Source organism: Sceloporus undulatus, chromosome 1 (assembly GCF_019175285.1).
Source record: "Sceloporus undulatus isolate JIND9_A2432 ecotype Alabama chromosome 1, SceUnd_v1.1, whole genome shotgun sequence".
Lineage (NCBI taxonomy): Eukaryota > Metazoa > Chordata > Lepidosauria > Squamata > Phrynosomatidae > Sceloporus > Sceloporus undulatus.
In genome coordinates this window covers 116,077,756-116,099,845 of record NC_056522.1, presented here as the reverse complement: position 1 = coordinate 116,099,845, position 22,090 = coordinate 116,077,756, and the positions used below count along the sequence as shown (strand labels likewise).

General features: G+C 43.2%; 1 protein-coding gene across 1 annotated transcript in view; it reads right to left on the bottom strand.

Moving 5' to 3' along the window:
• Nucleotides 1–22,090, bottom strand: part of ASCC3 (activating signal cointegrator 1 complex subunit 3) — a 349,893-nt gene that overhangs the window by 194,056 nt on the left and 133,747 nt on the right. The window contains exon 14 of the mRNA XM_042478523.1: nucleotides 3,017–3,151. Within this exon, the coding sequence (XP_042334457.1) occupies nucleotides 3,017–3,151 (135 nt within the window). The remainder of the gene's footprint in view (nucleotides 1–3,016; nucleotides 3,152–22,090) is intronic.

The window sequence follows — 22,090 nt, the reverse complement described above, 5'->3', positions numbered from 1 at the left end:
TACATAGTGCCCCCCCCCTTTAAAACAAGATTAAATAGTATAAGATTAAAAACTACATATGCAACCCAAAGTGCCTTCTCCAGTAACCTCAGTGACTGTTGAGTAAACCTTAGAAGAATGGTAGCAAACAGAAATTTGAGCTTGGGCTTTTATGACCTTACCCTGTCTCATGGGAATTTAAAATAAATTGTATTCCAATTTCTGAGTTTGTCTGTAGTATCAAAAACTCACCAGATATTTTAAACATGTCTCCATTCTATGCCCAGGTTTTCATGAGAAGGTGCAAGCCACTAAGCCAAAGAATTTGTATCTACCCAAAGAAAAGTGTGATAAATTGTAGTTTCAATGTTTTTTATGTTATATGGATTATGAGTTTGACATATTGCAATTGCTATTTTCATGTTTTTTTCTATCAGGTATTGCGTTATATTTATATTTAATTTGCTTAATATTGTTTTGATGTGGACCTGTGCTGAGGGGTTGGGGAAAGAATTTTCTATGAACCTTGTTTGACTTATAACGTTCTTATGTTTTCCTATTGATTGCCACTGTATCGGTATTGCTTATTGTTATTGTCTGCTTTATATGGCTGGGGGGCTGGGAAGGAATTCATTTGATTTTTATTGTACTTCCACTGTTGTTAGCCGCCTGGATTCCTTGTTGATTGGGTGGGATACAAATAAATTATTTATTATTATTTAAAAGCTATAGCTTCAATACGTCAACATAGAAACAAGACCTATTAATAAAAACTACAAAGAATAGGTAATGCAACCACAATGCCAATCTAGTGCTTCAACAAAGTAATCCTTCCTAGTCCAGAAAACAGTGCCAAAACAAAATTGCATAACAGAACTATTATACATGGAAAAAGAAGGTTCAGTGTTAATTGAGGAAAAGCATAAGGGTTGTTATCAGAGTTGCAGGGAGCTGAACTGGATCATCATGTGGAAGAAGATGAAGGTGATTTTGTAGAACATCTGCTCTAGAGGGTTAAGGAATTATCTATAACAGTTTTGAGAGGATGAGCTAGCCATATTAACCTCTCGCAACAGAAAGCATGAAAATCTTGAGGCACATTAAAGGCTAACATTTGGCATAAGCTTTTGTAAGCTCAAAACAACTTCATCAGATACAGAGAACAGATCTGCAGCATGAGCCTGGAGCATCTGAAAGTTATGTCAAATAAAATTTGTTTATATTTTGAAGTGCCACACAACAGTATGTGAAGATGTACTGGGGATTGCAAAGAGAAATAATAAAAAGCAATTGGCAAAAAATTACCACCTGACTCCATTCTTCCCATATTGAAGCTTTGCTAAATCCTTCGCCTTGACAATGGAAGAGGCACATCCACTGGCAGAGGATTAATCTACTGTTCTCAGTTATTTAATGGTATCTGAAAAAAGTTTCTAAGAGAGACTAATTGCAGGATACCATACACCCCAGAGGACATCTACATCCATTCAGCCACTTTGCCACTGGCCACTATCTCCCAGTTCAAGATAGCATTTAGGTTGGTTCATGCCTAAGCATAACAACCTTCTGTCAGGGGCTACCACTGAGCCGCAAAAGTTAAGGTGTCTAGTAAGAATGACACTGAAGAGTTGGAAGTTCTAAATAGGTCTTCTGTCTTCCACATGAACCCCAAGGAAGTTCATCTGCCCTCTGACTCCAAGACTTTAGACTTCACCAATGAGAAGAGAAATCCTGAAGAGCATTTCCCTTCTTGCTGTGTACTCATCCAACCTACACCAACATTGAGAAACCATGACCTAGAAAAAAAGGGCACTGAGCAATTAGCATGGCATTTGTAAGGGTAGAGCTTCCAGAAAGACCCTTCTGGCTTTGCTATAAAACTTTTGTCAGTTGTTCTAGATTAGTGCTAGAGTAACTTTGGCATACTCTTGTTGAAGGATTGTTTTCTCTAAGCTCCTGAAACCAAAAACAAATGTGCTGGCTGTTAGCTAAGATACTGCACTGGTTGTTATCTTGACTCTCCTCTGTCATGGGATTACAAAATAAATCAATAGATATTTGGTAGAGAGATAAATGTAATTTACAAAGGAACACCTACATTATTTTAAATGCCAGAAATATTTGATGCTGTCCATACAAATAGGCTTGCAATAAAAACAATTCATTGTTCACGGGGGACCACATCACAAGTACTGATTATCTATAGTCATATCACTATTATTTATAAGGTGTAATAACCATTTAAGTGTTGCAGTGAAATAACAAATTAAATCAGTTCCTGACCACAGCCTACAGTTTAAAAGACATGATACAAAATGGGAAAAGAAAAAGAAGGAAACAGGCATGCAAGCAGTGGAGAAGTCGCATATTTCCTTGATTATGGATGGGCCAAACTTGATCTCCTCATTCTTCCTGTGAGACATGGAATGTAACTGGTGGCTCTTGGCTTCTGGGCCAGTAGCAGAAGCCCATGCATTTTTCATCAGTCCTGCTCTCCTATAGCAACCAACAGTCAGAACAGAGTGTTCTGGCTAGCTAAAAGGCAGTGTACATTTCTGGTAAGGGGCTGCATAGCTCTTTCTTGCAGTTCTTCCTTTTCATTAGATAAATGTACAATATTGCTAGAGAGATTGCTTCTTCTGGCATGTAAATTAATGCATTAATGGTGTGGGGATCATTTGTATACCGTTCCAGAAGAAACACCTATATGCCTTTAAGAAGACCTCATATGTGCTCCAACTTAAATCCATTCTACCTCCTGGAAACTAGCAAAATGGTGACATGGGAAGAATTCACCTTGATGATGCCTGCCATACATCATAAATTTTTTTGCAGGTAGCAAACTTGTGCAGGAGGGAAACTAGCTACAGACAGACAGACATATATACAAATACAAAACTTCAAACTTATTTGCAGCCCAAATTAACAAAGCCATGACAATATGTTGTATAAACTTGTGCTTCACGTAAGCAACCTATTGCATGTTAGTGAATCTTGTTTAGGAGAACAAAACTGATCATTTCTAAAAATCACTTACTTGTTTTTCTGACTGTCCATAATCAGCACCTTGAGATGGCAAAAAGTAGCATATGTGTCCATTGTTTTTAGCTTTTTCACGGAGAGCCATTGCAGTCCGGACGGTGGCATTTCGAGCATGAACAAACACCATAACCTTGAAATAATAAAACAGAGAAATCTTTCTTTAGGCTGAAGTGGCCTATTATTATTCAATTTATATCAGGTTCAAAGTCTGTGGCTTCTAATTTAACTGCCACAGGATTCCAAGTCATCTGAAATCCTTGGATTTGCAGTTTAGGGAGGGGTATTAGGAATCATCTGTCAGAGAAGTACCTTCAGTGCTTTACCGTTTTAGTTAAAGTGGAACCATATTATGATAATTGTGTACTGTGAAAGGGCCCTAGATCTCCTCCTGGCATATGATATCCAGATGTATACTTCTCTTACAACATGAAGGTTCTCTTTAGCCATCAAGGCTGACAGGACTATATACCCGCACAACAGTTTGTCTGATCTTCTTTTAAAGCCACCTAAGCCAGTTGTCAATACAACATCTTGGGTTAATAAATTCAGCAAATTAATGAGGCATTGTGACAAGATCGCCATATAATATCACTGAGGTGACATAAATGTCTGGTATTTCCAACATTACATCATTTCAAGCATTGCATCATAAAATTTTTCTATTAGAATAAGTATGCATGTATTTACATGTATGAAATAGACCTGTAAGCTACAGCTGTTAGCATGGAAATACTGAGTTGTTGGGAGTTCCACATCCTTTGATTTCTTGAAAGGAGAGAAACCTTCTCGTGCCATAAGGAACCCAATGTATGAGTTGCTATTATACTGTAAATAGCATGCAAACAACAACAACCAGCACTGATCCAGGGCTGCAACATAGAGGTAGAAGTACCTAAATTTATTATTTTTTAAGCTATTGAACAAGCGTATAAATCAGAACTCTACAGGCCTAAGAGGGTTAATTTAGCCTGTCCTAACTATGTCAAGAGACTTTTTTTTCCCAGTGGCTAACCTCTATGCATTGCATTATGCAAATAAGTTGGAAAAAGTAATTTGGAATAGAGAAAAGTGGTTCCACAGCTACAAGCTGTGTAATTAGATCTGTACTCTGAAGTTCAAAGCTAGCTCTGTGTCTCAAGAGCTGAGAGCTTGTGTAGCTTTTCTCAGGAAAACTAAGCTTTTAAATGACAAAATATGCAAGCAAAGCACAAAGGAAATGTCTCCAGGATAGCACTACAGAATTTTATAAATATCTGGGGGGGGAAAAGAACAATTTTTCTTCGAAGGTACATTTTTTCACTCGTAAGAATGGTACAAGGAACTAATACCACAGTGATGCTGCCTATGAGAAGCAGCAACTTTTAACTAAAAAGTTTCAGTATTTTTTTACTGCAGTATGCCAGAAACAAAATAATGGATTTGATTGTTACTGTGCACACTTTACCTCCACAAAATCATTATGATCACCACCACCAAAAAATCACCACCATCATAATTACCACCATAAATATTTTCCCCAACTTCTTCAAAAGGATGAATCTGTTCGATTTTGAGGATTCCTTGTATCCTCATGCCCCCAATGCCATGACTCCCACATTAAGCAGTGTCCCACAAAGTGGATATCAAGGATGGAAAGAATACTAAAAATATTTGAAATCGGTTTGAAAAAAATGTTTATCAAGTATTGGAAATATCTTCAAGGGAAAAAAAGCCTGGCCTGATGAGAGTCTTGATAGTTCAGGACATATTCTATTGAAAATGCTCCCTTTGGGCATATTTTTTGTACAGAAAAGCTATGTGTAAATTTTACACAGAGTTAGTCTCCAGCTACAGTATTATATTTTATTTTTTGCATATAAAATAGCATTTTCTGCACAGAAAATAATTATTCCTGCAAAGAAATATTATTTTCTGCACAGGAATAAATGTTTTCTGTGTAAAAAACTCATTTTTGTTGTTTTTTGTCTGTGTAAAAAACAAACATTTTACACAGAACAAATATCAAACTGAAAACAGCCTTTGAAAACTGCACCATTTTCAAATAATTTTTCACAGTGGGAAGAAAATTGCTAAAATTGGTTGTTGTTTTCTTTAAGAACAAAATTAGTAAAGAATTTCCTGCTTAGTGAATATACAGTAGTATAACACTGGATTTTAGCTAATGGCTGTCTCTTCTTTACCTATTCTACAGTAGAATGACCGGATAACAAATCTTTTTACTGTATGGAGATTTTTGGTTGTAATCCCGCTTCGATCCGTTGGGAGAAGTGGGAAAACACAAATAAACTTCTTCTTCTTCTTCTTCTTATTATTATTATTATTTTACTACTTGACATAAGAGTTGAAGCATCCCACATCTTACATTCTTCATGGTCCTGTAAGATCTGCAACTTTTTTTTAACTTTTCCATTCCTCATGGACTCTGTTAGCTCACATATATTTGACCACCCAAAACAATTTTTTTTCCAGGTTACAACCCAATTTCATTTCAGCTCTATAAAATGGCCAGCTGATAGCAAGCAAGACATCTTTATTTCCTGCTCTGTACAAACTTTACTTGCTGCTGTCTAGATTTACAGAGCTGCTTTTGCCCCTTCAACATTTGTTGAAAGGCAGTATATAATGCAGCAAGCACTATGTCAGCTAGACTATACATATGTCTTCTTATCGGCTGATCCACCTGCTAACTTTCTTTACGACAGAAACTATGAGCATCTATGGACTTCGATTATTAACCACACTGAAACAGGCTTTCATTCTGGCCACTTTTGCTGCTCAGTCTTTACTACTGCACTATTATTTCCTAAACCTGATAAAAGCTATTTACAGAATCTTGAAAATGTATGGTTTTTTAGGCTGTGCATCAGTGGTAACTTAGCAAGAACAATTTCTGAAAGCCTATCTTGTGATGAAATGTTTTGCAAGAGATTAGCTGCAATTCAAGAAGAAAGCTACAAATGAACAAAAATAAAAATATCTAGATCAATAATCCTTTCATGTATGAAAAACTGATATAAAGTTGCCCCTCCGTTTGCGTGAACCATATTCGTGACCCTTGCTTACTCGTGAGGAGCAAATGGAGGGGATTAAAATGGGGCATGCACCCAAGGCGCACCTGCAGCCGCTCCCGGGCACACACACCCATTCAAGCCTATGGGGCTTGAATATGTGCGAGTTTCTATTTTCATGGGGGGGGGGTCTGGAACAGATCCCCGCAAAAACGGAGGGTTGACTGTCCACTATGACATCTTGCTCTAACATATGCTAAAGCAGCAGTAGGCCACGTGTTTTTTTTTTGAGGGGGGGGCATTAAATCGTCCCTCTCTTTAAATCTCTAGGGGAGATGCTAAAGGCCATTGTATCATGTTTTTGATATTTTTTTTGTGCTTTATCATCTTCTAAAGGCTTTTTTCCCCAGCCTATGCAGGCCTCTTTCCAAAAACGGAGTCTGATCACTTCTTGGTTTGGGGTGAAAACAAAGAAAGAGGACTGAAAACACATGATAATATGACAAAACTGCCAGTGGTGCTGCTTCAGAGGCTTGTGGGGGGTTCTACTGGTCATTGTAAAGGGGGGGGGGGGGAATAATCACCTCTCACTTTTCTCCAAAGTGATCCCCGCATCCCTGGTGCTTGCCCACCCCTGCTTTAAAATGAAACGGCTGGTATGACTGCAAAGTATTTGTTTACAGGATTTATATACCAGCTTTTGACAAGGGTGCTAGGATGGTTTACAAAAGCAGTCTAAATCAAAATAAACAACTTATCAAAGAAAATACATCAAACTGAACTTCCTCCACAAGAAAAGTCACTGAAGGTGCTGGAAGGAAAAAGAATGAAATTATTGGAAGTTCAAGTAAGGACAAAATAATCTATCTGTTGAAACCAAGTACAGTACTGTGCTAAATTTGGCAAGGGAAGGAGAAGAACAAGAATTATTATTCAGGTTCTTTCTTAGCTTTAAGGTTCAATAAGTTTACTGTTGCCATACAGCACAGCTTTCTGCCTTTCCCCTTCCTCTTGAATGTCTCCATGCTGCCTCAAATTGGTTCCAGAGAATTTCCTAGCTCCTGAGGAGATTTTTTAGTTTGTATAAGGATGACAAGAGGCAGGGGAAAATCACCACTTCCTATTGGGCTGTGCTCTTTAGCCAGTACAACTCCATCACTGCCCTATCTGCTTTTCTATTATTATTATTTAATATTGCTTATATATTTTATTATATTTTGTACCATTTATTGACTACCAGAACTGATTTTCAAGCTATCTGCATTGGAGGCTTGCATTACTGGACAGAAAAACCTGAATATTTGCCCAGTCCTGCACCTCTTTATACAGTGTGTTGTCATACCACCTTCTACTGATTAAGTACAATAACAACGGTGAAGGGACAGCTCAGGCAATCCAACTGCTGGCACCTCCGTAAGGCAACCAATCTCATATACTGAGAGTTAATGAGTAGCCTCTGTCTACATCAGTAACTATGAAATGACTCCATTAGTCTACAAGAGAAAACCTAATAAAGGGATGACAACATATGGCATACAGACATTACATCTGCATTCTTTTTAAATTTACTACAAAATTGAATTAAGTATAAAGTTAAAATAAATCATGAAAGCTGATTAAAGCTGGAACATGTGTCAAAGGGACAGAAACAAATCTCTCATGTCATTTACTATTTGCAGTAGAACTTAACATGTTTACAGCTCTTTAATTTAATTTCCATTATACTTAATGTGAGAGGTTGGAATAGTCCTTTGGATGTTCTAAAACTCACTTGACAGAAGAAAATTCCAGAATACAAACAACAAAACAATAAGAACTTTTAAAGGCAGTTTATGGAATGCAGAAGCAGGTTATGTAATTCAAACCTATGTAATATATATATATTTAAATGAAAAGAATCAGTGAGCTACCTGTCTGCATGCCTCTTCATTCTAATGGCATATGCACAGCACATTTTGAGTATAAAATCCTGAGTTCAAAGCATGATGAAATGACTTAAATGTAATTAATTTATAGATATTAACATACAGAAAATATCTTCCAAGGTCATATAAATGCTCAATACCATTCTTTAAAGATACCCATGAATTAAATAAATGCATTCAGAGCTAGGTGAAGTAGAAAAAATAATAAGAAAAAAATTCATTACAGTGGTACCTCGGGATACGAATTACCCAGCTTACGAATTTTTCGGGATACGAAAAAATCCCATAGGGATTTATTGTTTCAGCTTACGAAGGTTTTTTCGGGTTACGAAAAAACCCCGGCGCTGTTTTAAATGGAAAGGCCGCCACCGGAGGGCAGCAGAGAGCTATTTTTTTCCATTAGCGCCTATGGCAATTCGGGTTACGAAGGTTTTTCGGGTTACGAAATTAGCCGCGGAACGAATTAATTTCGTAACCCGAGGGAGCACTGTACTAGGAAAAAAGTCAGCTACCAGCCAGCCTGGCATAGTGGTTTTTTGTGGGTTTTTCGGCACAGATGCTGGCGAAACGTCAGAAACAAACTCTTCCAGGACACGGCCACATAGCCCAAAAAACCCACTATAGCCCAAAACCCCCACGAAAACCTATGGATGCCAGTCATGAAAGCCTTCAACTTCACACTGGTATAGTGTCTTAATTGTTGGACTATGACTGCATCCACACTGCAGAAATAATCCAGTTCGACACCACTTTAAACGCTATGGCTCAATGCTATGGAATTCTAGGAACTGTAATTTATTGTGGCATTAGAGCTCTCTAACAGAGACGGTTAAATGTCTAACGAAATTACAGTTCCCAGAACTGCATAGCTTTTAATTTTTGCAGTTAAAGTGGTGTTGAACCAGATTATTTCTACAGTTCAGACAGCCCCAATATCTCTGGAGACCAAGGGCAGAATCCTGGCTTGGCCATGGAAATCCACTGGTGACTTTGTTCAAGAGCTGAAACCGACTGGTTCGAAACGACAGCTTCATGGCAGCTTGGGGACATGACGTATGCATACTGCACGCCCTGATGCCACCCCGAAGCCACTGGGCTGGCTAAATGGCACTCCGGCGGTGCAGTGTTTACACGCTGTAAGAATGCTGTAAAGCCGTGACAGGGAGGTAAAAGCCGGCTTTTTGCCAGTTCAAAAAGTTGGATTGGCCACAGTGTGTGGTTACTGTGGCCCCAATCCGGCTTTCTCAGGGACAGTTTCAAGCCGCCCCTTTGGGGCAGTCTGTTTCGCCCCTGATTCACTCTTTCTCATCCTCAGAGAAAGGCAAAGACAAACTCTCTCTGAACAAATCTTGCCAATAAAATGTTGCCTTACAGTCAGAAAAGAGTTAATGGCATATAACAACCTTGTATGATCAAAGAAATTGCCAGTTCATCATAAAATACCCATGTTGTGATGTATACTACAAGCCATTTTTAATGTCAATATCTTATGTCAAGTTCTCTGAACTAGTAGGAAGCACCTCTCATTTGTGCAAACTAGTCCTTCATCCATCGTAGCCTTCTGTAATCCAGAAGTTGATCCTAAAAAACAGGAGGACTCTCTGGGCACAGTTTGGCTGTGCAACAGGTAGGGAACATCAGCCAAAATCAGGCTTGTACCAATGGAAGTATTTTTAATTATCACAAAGGCACCTATAAAATCCCGTCTTTGCATTTACGTTAAGTACAATGGATTTCATTAGTCATTTTAGTGCTTATTTATACTTCCTCCAGAGTTTAGACTTAGCCTAGATTTTGCAATACTGAATAATTTGATATCATCAACACAGTTACTTCACTGCCCACCCTTCACTCTAGGACATTTATGAATTACGCGCATACGCGCTCAAGCTGCAGGGCATGCGTGAGGCTGAAGGGGCGGCGCGTCCCATTCAATTGAATGGGTGTGTGCGCCTGTTGCGCCCTGCGCGCCGCCGTGCACGAGCCCCATTGTTTCCAATGGGGCTTGAGCATAGGCGGAAATCACCTTACGCGGAGGGATCCGGAACGGATCCCCGCATAAGGCGAGGACCCACTGTAATTAAAGAGTGTTAATCCCAATTCAGAGATCTCATCCTTCAACTGGTCAAGCTTTTGCTCCCCAATTTAGAGCACTTCACATGCTGACTAAAACTTCCATATTCCTAACCACCAATTATCCTAGCGGAGACTGACAAAATTTGTCCAAGACATCTGGGAGCTCTTAGTTGATGGACGCTTATATAAACTGCCTATTTATTCTTATCCTCAGTTTCCATTCTTCGACCAAATTACCAACCCACAATTACCAATCCACTTTATATTATAAGTGTTGCATTTCTAAGAGACTGGTGAGAAATGCTGTTGTATGCCATTTGGAAATCCAAGAATAAATTGCTTCACCAGTTAAAGGAGGAACATCTTGTGTGTGTGTGTGTGTGTGTGTGTGTGTGTGTGTGTGTGTGCTTTCAAGTCACCTGTCAACTTATGGTAACCCCTTGAATTTTTCATAGTCTTTTCTTAGGCAAGAAATACTCAGAAGCGTTTTGCCCATTCCTTCCTATGAAATATAGCCTACAACACCTGATATTCAATGGCTGTCTCTCATCCAAGTACTAACCAGGGCTAACCCTGTTTGGTATCCAAGATCAGACAGGGTATGATATCTTTAGAATATTTAGGCCTCTTGGAACATCCTTTACCATGTCAAAAATGATTAGTTAATACTTTGCTGGTTCCTACTGGCAGGAAAACATTATTTTGAATTGTTACTGACAGCAATGAAATAGCAGTGTCTATTCTTCTAGCAAAAATTAAGCAAGAATAACTAGCCTATTACTATGCAAATTTAAGTTATTAGACAGACTATGTGTTCATCTCCCTCGTGAGACCATAAGCACAAAAAGCACTTCAAGAATTGATAAAACAGAGATATTTCTTATGCCTTAGATCCAAGCTCTGTGCACAGTTATCATGCTGCTCTCTCCAAGATTAGAACCTATGCATAACTGGGAGATTTATACCAATACACACAGACTCTTCAGGGCGGAACAAAGAAATATACTTAAATTGGAATGGAATTACTACTGGCCACAAATAGAGGACCATGTGTCTTTAATCCAAATTTCAGTGATCAGGATGGAGGTGGTGTAGGACTGTAGTGGGTAAGTACGGAAAGTTTAACTTATATCCTTCACCATGGCATTCTTGATGAGAGTCTGTCCTGATAACTGGTCCCTACACAAGGGTAGTCCACAAGAACCCCAGGGCTGTTATTGTGCCCCCCCCCCACTGAGATTATTTTGTCCTCAAATACCCTCTAGCATGTTGGGGGCACTTAGCTGTGGCCTTTGAAACATTATAGGGCATTTGAGGCAAAAAAAACCCCTTTTTTCCTATGGGTGTGTGGGGATGTGGCCTTCTAATCAAGGGCTAATGTGGCCCATTAACCTTTCACAATTGCTTGCCCTGTCCTTAACACACATGGAGCAGTGGTTAATTGGATAGTCTGGCCCATATTTGATCAAGTTGAGTTACTGAATATTTGTAAAAGACTGCAATTCAATCAATATACAGATAGTGCTGAAGTAAATCTAAATATCAGAAGGAAATATATTCTTCAATAGAAAGGAAATCCTACTCAGAACCTGAAGCAACAGTCTCTTTTAAAAAATGAACAGCACACATTTTAAAGATCTCTGAGAAAAACATATCTTATAAAATTATTTGGCTAGCACTGTAATAATGTTGTTAACAGTTACTTTTAACAACTTATTCCATTTTTTCCAGATGTTTGTATGCCCAATTAACAGCAAGAAACCAAATAACAGATAATTGCAATCTATCTTCCTTGCAAATTAAATCAGTATCTGTCAAATTCATTTCAGCAATTCCATATAATAAAAAGGCTGTTCAAGGCTGAATCACCTAGTGGCTCCTCTCTCAAATTCTATTTCCATTGTATAATAAAAAGTTAGCCAATTTAGAATACAGTGACATTTAAGATATTACATGTAGAAAACTATTCCAAATATTAATTGAAAACAATAACAACTGAAAAATGTTGCCCCCAAAGGATGACCTGTGCTGGTGAATTAAAAGGCAACCTTTCAGAGTAATTACAAGAGGATTGCAATAATTATTCCTAAACCTGAAGTAAAAGAACAGAGATTGTGCAAGCTGATAATCAGAAGTCACTGTTAGTCTCTTATAAAATGCATTATACTAATTTATAACATTAAAGTGTAGCAGAACCATAACACTATACTGACTAGGAGATAAGAGCAAAACTAAATTTAATGGATTATGTACATTCAGATGCAATCTAGAAATGTTTCAGCTTTACTGCATACCTCTGGGTGATAAAGCTCTTTAGCCCAGGAAAAGAATAACCTTCTATGGCAAAATAAGAGCTAGTACCCACTTTAGAAGCTACCTGTGTCAAACTGCAGAGAAGCAGTGCTTCTCTGTAAAATTGGTCTGAACTTCCTAGAGGGAGGGATACAATTATTTATACCATATACCATTTATTAGTTCTTGTCTTCATCTTCCTCTGAATTTCACTCTATTTATGTTTAAATAGAGCATGAATTCCAGGCACAGGAATGGCAAATATAAATCACATATATAAGAAAGAATTGGGAGTTTGAAAATATGTAATTAGCACTACATTTTTTTTAAAAAGATGGATTTTTCCTAATTCTATATTTCTTGCATCTTCCTAATGCAAAACAGGTAAGTGATTTAACAATCTTAAGCAATTCCAGCCAAGTGGTTCTGAAAACCCAGTCCTATAATATGAAAAAACATACTCCTTGTGCACCCAAATGTTCCTTAAATACACCATGCTCAAAATAAGGAATGCCTGCACTGCAGTTTATAAATCAGGAAACATCCATGTGTGAAATTAGAGGAAGTTGCAAGGAGGTCAAAACTAAAATGTAATCATTAGTACAGAAGGCACTATTCAGCATTACCACGGCTACTCATTCCTGAAATTTCTGTCTACAAAACACACAGTAGGTATGTACAGTACCTAAGAGAGACATGCTTAATAGCAGTTCTTGCTTCACTATAACTGCAGTCATCATTATGCATAACGTTGTCTATTATATTAAATGCTAAAGATGTATATGAACTCAGCTCTGATACGCCAGGAAACATGTGAGAAGTCTTGTACACTGCACTTATTCTATTATCAGAATCTATCCTCTGTTTTTTTCTCTCTGTAACAAATACCAAGCATGATAGAAATACCACACATTAAAACATGAAACATGAAATATGAATTTGAAGACATAATAATAATAATAATAATAATAATAATAATAGATAATAGAATTTATTTATATGCTGCCAATCACTGGGAATCCGGGCGGCTTAAAACGAGGGGATAATAGACAGTTCCCTGCCCTCAGGCTTACAATCTAAAAGACACGACACAAAAGGAGAAGGGAATGGTGAAGGGGGGGGGGAATCAGGTCCAGCAGTTCTTCTCTTCCTCGAGCCTGGACTGAGGCAGGTGGACTGGAGGGGGCTCTTTTTCTTAATCGAGGCCGGGCCCAATGGCATTGGGCCTATCCTTTCACTCCCTCTAAGGCCAGAAGATGACAGACAAGGAGTCTTCCCCTTATGGGGCACATGGCCACCACTATTTCTGCCAGCACCCCTATCGCCCTGTGACCAGGAGAGGACTATAGCGGCGCTGAGCTGATGAGAAGGCAAACCTCTGTTTAGTCAGGTTAGTCTGAAAGAACTAGAAAATCTCTGGATCTCCCAAACCCCCTCAAGAGTCAAAAACAAGATTATGACGAAAAGGCCTCTTAGTTGTCTTCCTTTCCCTTTCTTGGCCATGGTGAGCATCACCTGTTTCTTGCCCTTAATTTCTACTAATCTGCTTTTCAGGCACTCCCCCCCAATTAGTGCTTTTAAAGGAGGTTCTGCTTACAATGCACATCCACTCCCAAATCGTATAAACCAGTGGAATGTTAGCCACTCTAATAATCCCCATAGATCTTGCAGCCAAGGTAAGGGATCCTGAACCATTGTGACAATTTGTCTACCACAAATTGAAGCAACCTGTAAATCTTCAAAAGCCTGTATGCCAGGACTTGTTGCTCCAGTTCTTCCCTCCACAGAATATATCTCCACCTCCGATTCCTCCAAACCTGTTTACCTGGCCGAAACTTCTATGGTGACTTTTTTTTTTTACTCTGAATGGTGTAGCCCCATCTGACCTTACCAGTTAATGAGATTGAGGGAAGGGCATCTCCTTTCCAGGCAACCTTTATTCAAGAGAGAGCACCTTTTCATTCAGTCCGACAGAAGTCTTTGTCCCTGGTGTACCTTTTCCTGTATTGGTGAAGTATATCTGTGCTTCAGAGCCTTGTTTAACCAGTGGGGGGTGGGGTGGGGAGGACTTCAGAATGCAACGGGTGAGAGGCTTTTCTTATTGACTGGAATCAGACTACTCCTTCCCTTTTCAAAATTACCAGCATTGCCTCTAGACCCCTGCAGATCCTCCCCTAGGAACAGAGATTCATTATACTCACAATCCAAATCCTAAGAAGAGGAGTAAGAGTTACTCATATTCTTTTACCACACAGGCTTGAGTAGCAAAACCTTATTTGTCTTGAACACTCCGCCCCCCTAAAAATCCCTACATGAGTGCCAGACTTCTGAGTGCCTGAGATGTTTGTAAGAAATGCTTAGCAGGGACCTGTGGGTCCCCTGTAGCCAGACTGAGAGGGAGCCTGGATTTCCAAAAGTCGTTTTAACTGCACATTATGGAGTACGTATCTTCTCTAGAAACCTCAGGGCCTTTGTTTCTCTTCCCCGAAAAACATTGCCTGATGAGACTTCTGTTTGGTGACATGAAACTTTCCAACCAGACCTAAATGATAGCAGTTGTGCCTCATCCTCAAGGAAGAGGCAAGAGTGAAACTGTGTGATGACCATGCCCATGCTGGCTATCAAAGTGGTGCCACATTTACTGGCCATGCTGCTCTCTATTATTGGAAGAATGGCCTTCCCTGACCAAAGGCTTGGAAAGAGCACCCAGCTCTGCCTTTAGGGCCCAGTTAATATCTCTGGAAACTGGCTGGGGGCAGGGGTCACAAAAGAACAGCCATGATACAGTGAAAAGCTCAACATCATCCTACTCAGTGGGAAAGTAGCAGGAAACTGAGAACCCCAATGGTGTCTGAATGTTAAGGAACCCATCACAGTGGGGATTTTGCACCCCTTTGGTCACTACTAGAAACCATGGGGAGACGGAATACAACCTGCTACTGATCCTTTGCCCAGGACTTGCCTCTCGCCAAACCACAGAGGGCTGCAGGATACCATGGTGCATCTCTTTTGTGAAGCGTCCTCGCCACCATGTTCTCTGCATGGGCAGCATGTGAGTGCTGGAATGGGCACAGACTCCATAGATGCTGAATGAATTCAGTGTCAGAGGAGTTGTTGTCCCTGATGAGAAAAGTCCCACTATCAGAGTGGACACTTCAGTACATCCCCAACACACTGTCTGAAGGATAGTTCTGAATAGGATTTCTTCTTTTATAGCTTCATTCTCTCTCCTACCAGAGCCACCAGAGAAATAGAAGGGAAGAATAATGCTAGCTATGAGTGGGGGGGGGATGGGATGGAGATATATATAGGAGCAAGGAAGAGAAAGAAGAGTTAAGCACCTATGCTAGACAGATGGAAGGGTATCACGGAAAATATGGATCTAGGTAGAGGGAAAGGTAAGAGCAAGAAAAGAAATAAGAGCAACAAGAAAGAGCTCTGACCTGGGCAAGGGGAAGAATGGACCTCTAGGATGGTTGAATGACAGGAGTCAGCAAAATCTGTTTGGTTATCACACAACCTAGTTGTTCTTCTTGTCTCTGGGCAGTGAGGAAGAATCTAAGTTGTGTGGATTCTTCTTCTCATCAGGCAAGAAAATTATTCTTTGTTACTAATAGTAACTGCATTTACGTGAAGAGGAAGACACAATGTATCAATGCCATGTTGTTATGTGACAGGAAATAATTTAACTACACAGAAAACCAAAGTGTTGTTTCAGTCAGATCAGAATACAAACACTGAAATGGTATTCAACTGTTTGTACAGTTATTGTTTTTTTTTAATCCAAAGAATGGCTATTAAGGCAAGGTTCTTGCCTTTTCCACCGGGGTTGCAAGATTACAAGCAATAGCTCATAATTGGTATGCTGTAGGGATTTCTTTTTGGGTGAAAAGAGATCATTAGATGGGGTGGCATCCATGCCAAAATGAGATGATTGGCTGGAAGGTCCTGGCTGGAGAAAATATAAGACAGTTACAGTAGAGTTATTTGGTGGGGCAAGCTGTAAAGAGTTATGTGGTGTAATATAGAGAAACAGCTAGATATGTAAGAAAAGAACCATCAGCATCAAAGAACAAGAGCTGGAAGAAAACTTTAGCCCTTTGGAATAAATAAATAAAATAAATAAATAATCACTCCATGCCAAGGCTTGAGAAGTACAGGTTGCTCACCTGTAACTGTGTTTCTTCGAGTGGTCATCTGCGAATTCACACAAATGGGTTTATTCTGCGCCTGCGAGCAATCCTCGGGAACTTCTAGAATCTCAGGCAGAAAGCATGTATCTTTCTGCAACTTTTTGGCGGTAAGCCCCGCCCACCCGCTATATAAGGCCCCTGGTGGCGCTCCTTCCTCAGTTCCGATGAGCCGCTAATCAGCGCGCAACAAGCCGTTGTCAATGAGCAGACACTGAGGGGATGGTGGCGGGTTTGTGTAATTCGCAGATGACCACTCGAAGAAACAGTTACAGGTGAGCAACCTGTACTTCTTGTGGTCTCTCGGAATCACACAATGGGCTTAATAGCGAGCTATAGTCAGTTGAGGAGGGAGGTCTCATATCCAATAATCACCATATCAATAAAGTATGTAAACCAAACAGCTGTGTTATTATTACAGTACACAGGTCTATTGCATGGCAGAAAGTAACACTGCCCTCCCAAAGGCTGCTTCATGCCTGGCCCTCGCATCCAGCCTGTAATGTTTAGAATGTCAAAGGCTGGGACCAGACAGCTGCCTTGCCACACATCCTCAAGGGTATCCCCGTCAAGAGGCTGAGGATGAACTACCGCCCTAGTTGCATGGGCCCTAACCGACCTGGTAGAGGCTTTCTAGCCAGTTCGTAGCAGAGGTGTATGGTACTGCACCCACCCACTTGGAGAACCTCTGCGGTGACACCGGCAGCCCTTTCTGGCTTCGGAGTAGCACACAAAAGTCTCTCCGAACGCCTGGAAGCGATGTCCTGTCCAGATAGAACGCCCAGCGCCCTGCGGACATCCAGGGCATGGAGCTGACGCTCAGAGTCTGTGGTGGATTAGGAGCCAGAGTCGGCAAAACAAGTCCTGGTTGATGTGGAAAGCAGACACTCCCTTTGGCAAGAAAGTAATGTCTGTACGAGAGCACCCCTGTCCTTATGGACGGAGGAAAGGCTGGTCCATCCTCAGAGACACAGTTCACCAAGCTCGACGGGCTGAGGTGATAGCTACCAGGAGGCCGTCTTCCAAGTGAGGAGTCTGAGGTCCGTGGTAGCTAAGGGCTCAAAGGGCTTGGACACCAAATGTGCCAGGACAGTATCTAGACTCCACTGTGGCGTAGGGTTCAGAATCGTGGATGCAAATTGTTAATCCCTTTAGGAACCTCCTTATGAGAGGATCACCAAACCGGGAAGGCTTGTCCTGAAATAGGTAGAGATGAGATCCGACCGTGCACTTGATGAACTTAAAGAAAGTCCTGGTCCGCCAAGGACATGAGAAAGTCCAGGACCACAGGGATGGAGACATGGATGTGTGGAACGTCCTTCGATTGTAAAAAGGTTAGGAACCTATCCCATTGTAGGCATAGGACCTCCGTGTGGATGGTCTTGAGCTCCCTGATGATATCCTGTACACCGGATGGAAGTGTCCTCCGATAGAAAATCCTCCACTGCTACCAATGGGAGAGATTGCATCTCGGGTGGTGAACTCTCCGCCGCGGAGCGAGAGGAGGTCGGGCCGGTGCTCGAGGCGAGAGTCCTGTGCTCGTTGCAGGAGCAGAGCAAACCAAGGTTGTCTTGGCCACCACGGAGTTATCAGAATTGCATCCGTGTGGTCGGCCAGCATCTTCGAGAAGACTCATGGATGGGGAAATAGGAGGAAAGCATAAAGGAGTCCTTGAGTCCATTTGATCTGGAAGGCGTCCCCTTCCCATCTTGGGTCTCTTGTACGTGAGCAAAATCTCGCGGTGTGAGCTTGAGCCGGGAAGCGAAGAGGTGAGGAGGGGGGTTCCCCACCGATTGAAGAGCAGGGAGACACTTCTGGGTGTAGTCTCCACTCGTGGCAGTGGAGGTGACCTGCTGAGCTGGTCTGCCAGGTCGTTCTGGTCGCCGAGCAGGGGATGCTCTGTAGTAGAATTTTTTGTGCTATGCCCCTCCCAGTGCGGATGTGGCTAACAGCGAGTCCTCGACTTTGTACCTCCTTGTTGTTGAGGTTACATGACGGTGGTGTTGTCGGTGAGCAGGAGATACCTTGCCAGCGAGGCCGACTGAAAGGCTCTGAGGTGTTTTTCCACGGCAAGTATTTCCAAGACGTTGATGTGGAAAGAAGCTTCTGCCGGTGACCACTTGTCTTTTATTGTAAGGTTAGCGTATGGGGCCCCATCCCCGTGGGGAGGCGTCCGTAGTCAGAGAAATGTCCGTGGGGGGGTAGGAATGGCATCCCCACACAGACGTTGTCGGATTGGACCACCACCGTAAAGACTTCTGTACAGTCCTCGGGATGGTGAGAAGCTTGGTAGGCGCGTGTCGGACGGAGTCGAACACCGGATAGGAACCAGATTGGATGGGTCTTAGAGCCAGCCTGGCCCACGGTGTGTGACAAAAGTGGTGGAGGCTAAATGTCCCCATGGCGATTTTCACTGTATGGCCCGAAGGCGCCTTTGGCGCAAGCAGGGTGCAGGTGCACAGAGGGCCTGGAACCTTGTCTTTGGAGGTATGCCCTCATTTGCAGAGAGTCCAGCTTGCCCTATAAAGTCTTTCGCTTGGTAGGGGTCAAGTTGGACTTGACAAAGTTGACCTGTAGTCCCGTGACTGCCGCAGGACAGGGCAAATTTCAGCTGCTTGAGAAGCGTGTCCTTTGAGGATGCCGCGAGAGCCAGTCGTCCAGGTATGGGAAAACTGTGATGCCCTTTTGCGCAGGTATGCAACCCACGGTGCCATGACTTGGTGAACTCTTGGAGCTGTAGAGAGGCCAAAGGGAAGGACCTTGTACTGGTACGCCTGATGTCCCACAGCAAAAGCGAGGAATCTGCGGTGGTCCTCCAGGTCGCTATATGAAAGTAGGCATCTTTCAAGTCCAGGTCCCGAACCAGTGGTCCTCCTGCAGGAGTGGTAAGATAGAAGCAGGGTTACCATCCTAACTTCTTGTAGACAATAACTCATTGAGGGCTCGAAGATCCATTATTGGTCTAAGGCCAGAATTTTTCGGTACAGTGAAGTACCTGGAAAAAAAGCACGTTGAACTCAGGGGATGGAAGGTTCAATGGCGCCTTGTTAGAAGAGCGCGCCCTTCGTCGAGAAGGGTGTCCGAGGGGAGGTTGAAATGAAGGTCCAGTTGGTGGGAGCTCAGAGAAATCTAGGGCATAGCCCCTGCGGACAATGTTAGTGCTGCCCAAGAGTCCCTAGTGATGCGCCCCAGTTGTTGAAGAAAGGGCTCAGCCTGGAGGTGACGGTGCGCGGGAACACACAAGAACCTCTTCTTCCCCGGCACCTCTCTTCCTATACCCTTGTTGGTATCTGGGTTGGGAAGATTGGCGGCCGTCTGATGGGGGAGCAGGTGACCTGGAAGATCGGCCCTGAGGGTATTGTCCTGGTAAGGACGGTCCGGGGCTGAAAACGTACTGGCCTCCTGGGTGCCAGGGGCGCTGACCAGGGTACCTCTGCGAAGGGATTGGACGGTACGGAGGACATACCGTGCTTTCTAGCCGCGGTCTTCATCCGGTACCTGAAGCTGAGCTCTCCGTCGCTCTCTCTATTGAAGAGACCCAGTTGTCAAAGGGCATGTCTTCAATAGCCGCCTAGTGGGGAGTGAGGTCTGGGATCGGAGCCATGCATAGCGGCGGAGAGCTAAGGAGCCAGAGAGTCTTAGAGCACCGTCTGTGGAGTGTCTGGCAGAGATAATCTGCTGTCCAGCCATCAGGTGGATCTTCTTCCTGAGCCGCCATCATACGCCCTGTCATCCGGCAAGTCAGCAATGGTGGGATCCATCTTCTCCCACCAGGTACTGAACATAGGCCCCGCACGCCGCATAGTTGGCAATTAAGTCCAGGGTGCCGAGGCGTAGAATTTTTTTAGCCAGCGTCTAACTTTTTACTGTCCTTGTCAACGGCGAGGATGAGGTTTTAGGTGCAAGGTAGACTGGGCCCCTTCCACTATAGCTGAATTCAGCTTGGATGTTAGAAAGCCAAGACGCGCCGATGGAGTGACTCGGTACAGTTCTCAATCCTGCCGAAGTTGACGGGATGGTGGCTGGGGCGTCCCAAGAACGCTTCGCGATCTTCTCCAGGGACGGGAGGTAGGCCAGGGCTGGTGGAGCTGGAGCAGAACCGTGGATCCTCCTTTCCACCGGATCGAGGGCATCGTCCTCGGGATGGGAGAATCAGCTTGAGGGCGCCAGCCATCCGAATGATCCTGTCTGCAAAAGCCGAAAACTATCCTGGTGTAAGGGACGGAAGGGCCTTGAGGCACAAACGGGGCATCCTCGTCCGAAGCGGGGAAACGGAAGAGAAGCCCGAGCCGGACCCCAAGCGGGATGGGCTTGCCGCCTGTTCAGAGGGTCATGTGCCGAGGTCGTCCCGGTCGTCCCGGCGGGAGGTGTCAACATCCAAGATACCGGTTCGAGCATGTGTACAGAGGCCCGACGCAGGCGGACGGGTCAACCGGGTGAGGTAATGTCCCGTGCCGTGATCTGGACAAGATCGGAATGCCTGGAATAGGTCCTGATCATGGTCTGCAGGTGCAGCCAGAGCTCGTCGGCTCGGTGCCTGGGTAGGCCGGTCCAGAGGCAGAGCGCGGCCGTCTCTTTGGTGGAGGCGAGAGATCTTGACCTCGGCCTCTGAGGGGAGAACGGAGCGTAGGATCCTGAAGCTCTCCCCCTGATTCAGAGTCCACATGCCACAATCTGTAGGCTGTCTGCCGTACAGAGAGTGGCGTGAGAAGGACTCTAGGCTAGTGGACCATCCGGGAAGACGCCGGTATAGACGGGTGGGGTGTTCACCGGCTCGAGAACAGGCGATGTCGCACGGTACTGGCCTGACTCAGGCAGAGGCACTGAGACCTGCTGGGGGCCCTCTACGGGGCTCTTAGCAGGCGTGAGGACGAGCAGCCCGCTTCTTGTCCCGCGGGAGGTTTTTCCCTTTTTTGTTAGGGGCCTTAGTAGCATCCGCTTCCCCAGAAGCTCCGGAGCCGCCAGCTGGCGAGAACCCTCATAGAGGGCAGCCTTGAGAGTCCGATCCCGGTTCTTGAGGGCTTGGGCGGACATGGCCTTGCAGTGGGCACAACTGCCCTGTGTGTGCCTCGCCTAAACAGAGGACACACTGTCGTGGCCATTGGCCCTGGGGATTTTAACCCCGCACTTGGAACATTGCTTGAAAGAGGCCATGGTAAGGAGTCCGTACCAATCCGAAGTCAAGCCGAAATTCAAAAGTCATCCGTCCAAGAAAAAGTCCGAAGAATGGTCAGTTGAAATTTTAGGTCAAAGCCAGAGATTCCAAATAGAAGACAAGCAAAAGCTAGCGAAGTTCCTCGAGCTGCTTGCACGGCGGATGAGGAACTGAAGAGGACGGGCCACCAGGCCTTATATATGGGTGGGCGGCTACCGCCAAAAAGTTGCAGAAAGATACATTGCTTTCTGCCTAGAGATTCTAGAAGTTTCCGAGGATTGCTGCGCAGGCGCAGAATAAACCCATTTGTGTGATTCGCAGAGACCACGAAGAAGAACATGCAAATCAGGTGTGGTTAGATTACTGAGTAATGTTTAGAATAGCTGGGGCCACAGTGCACACCATAGACCATGAGACCAGAGA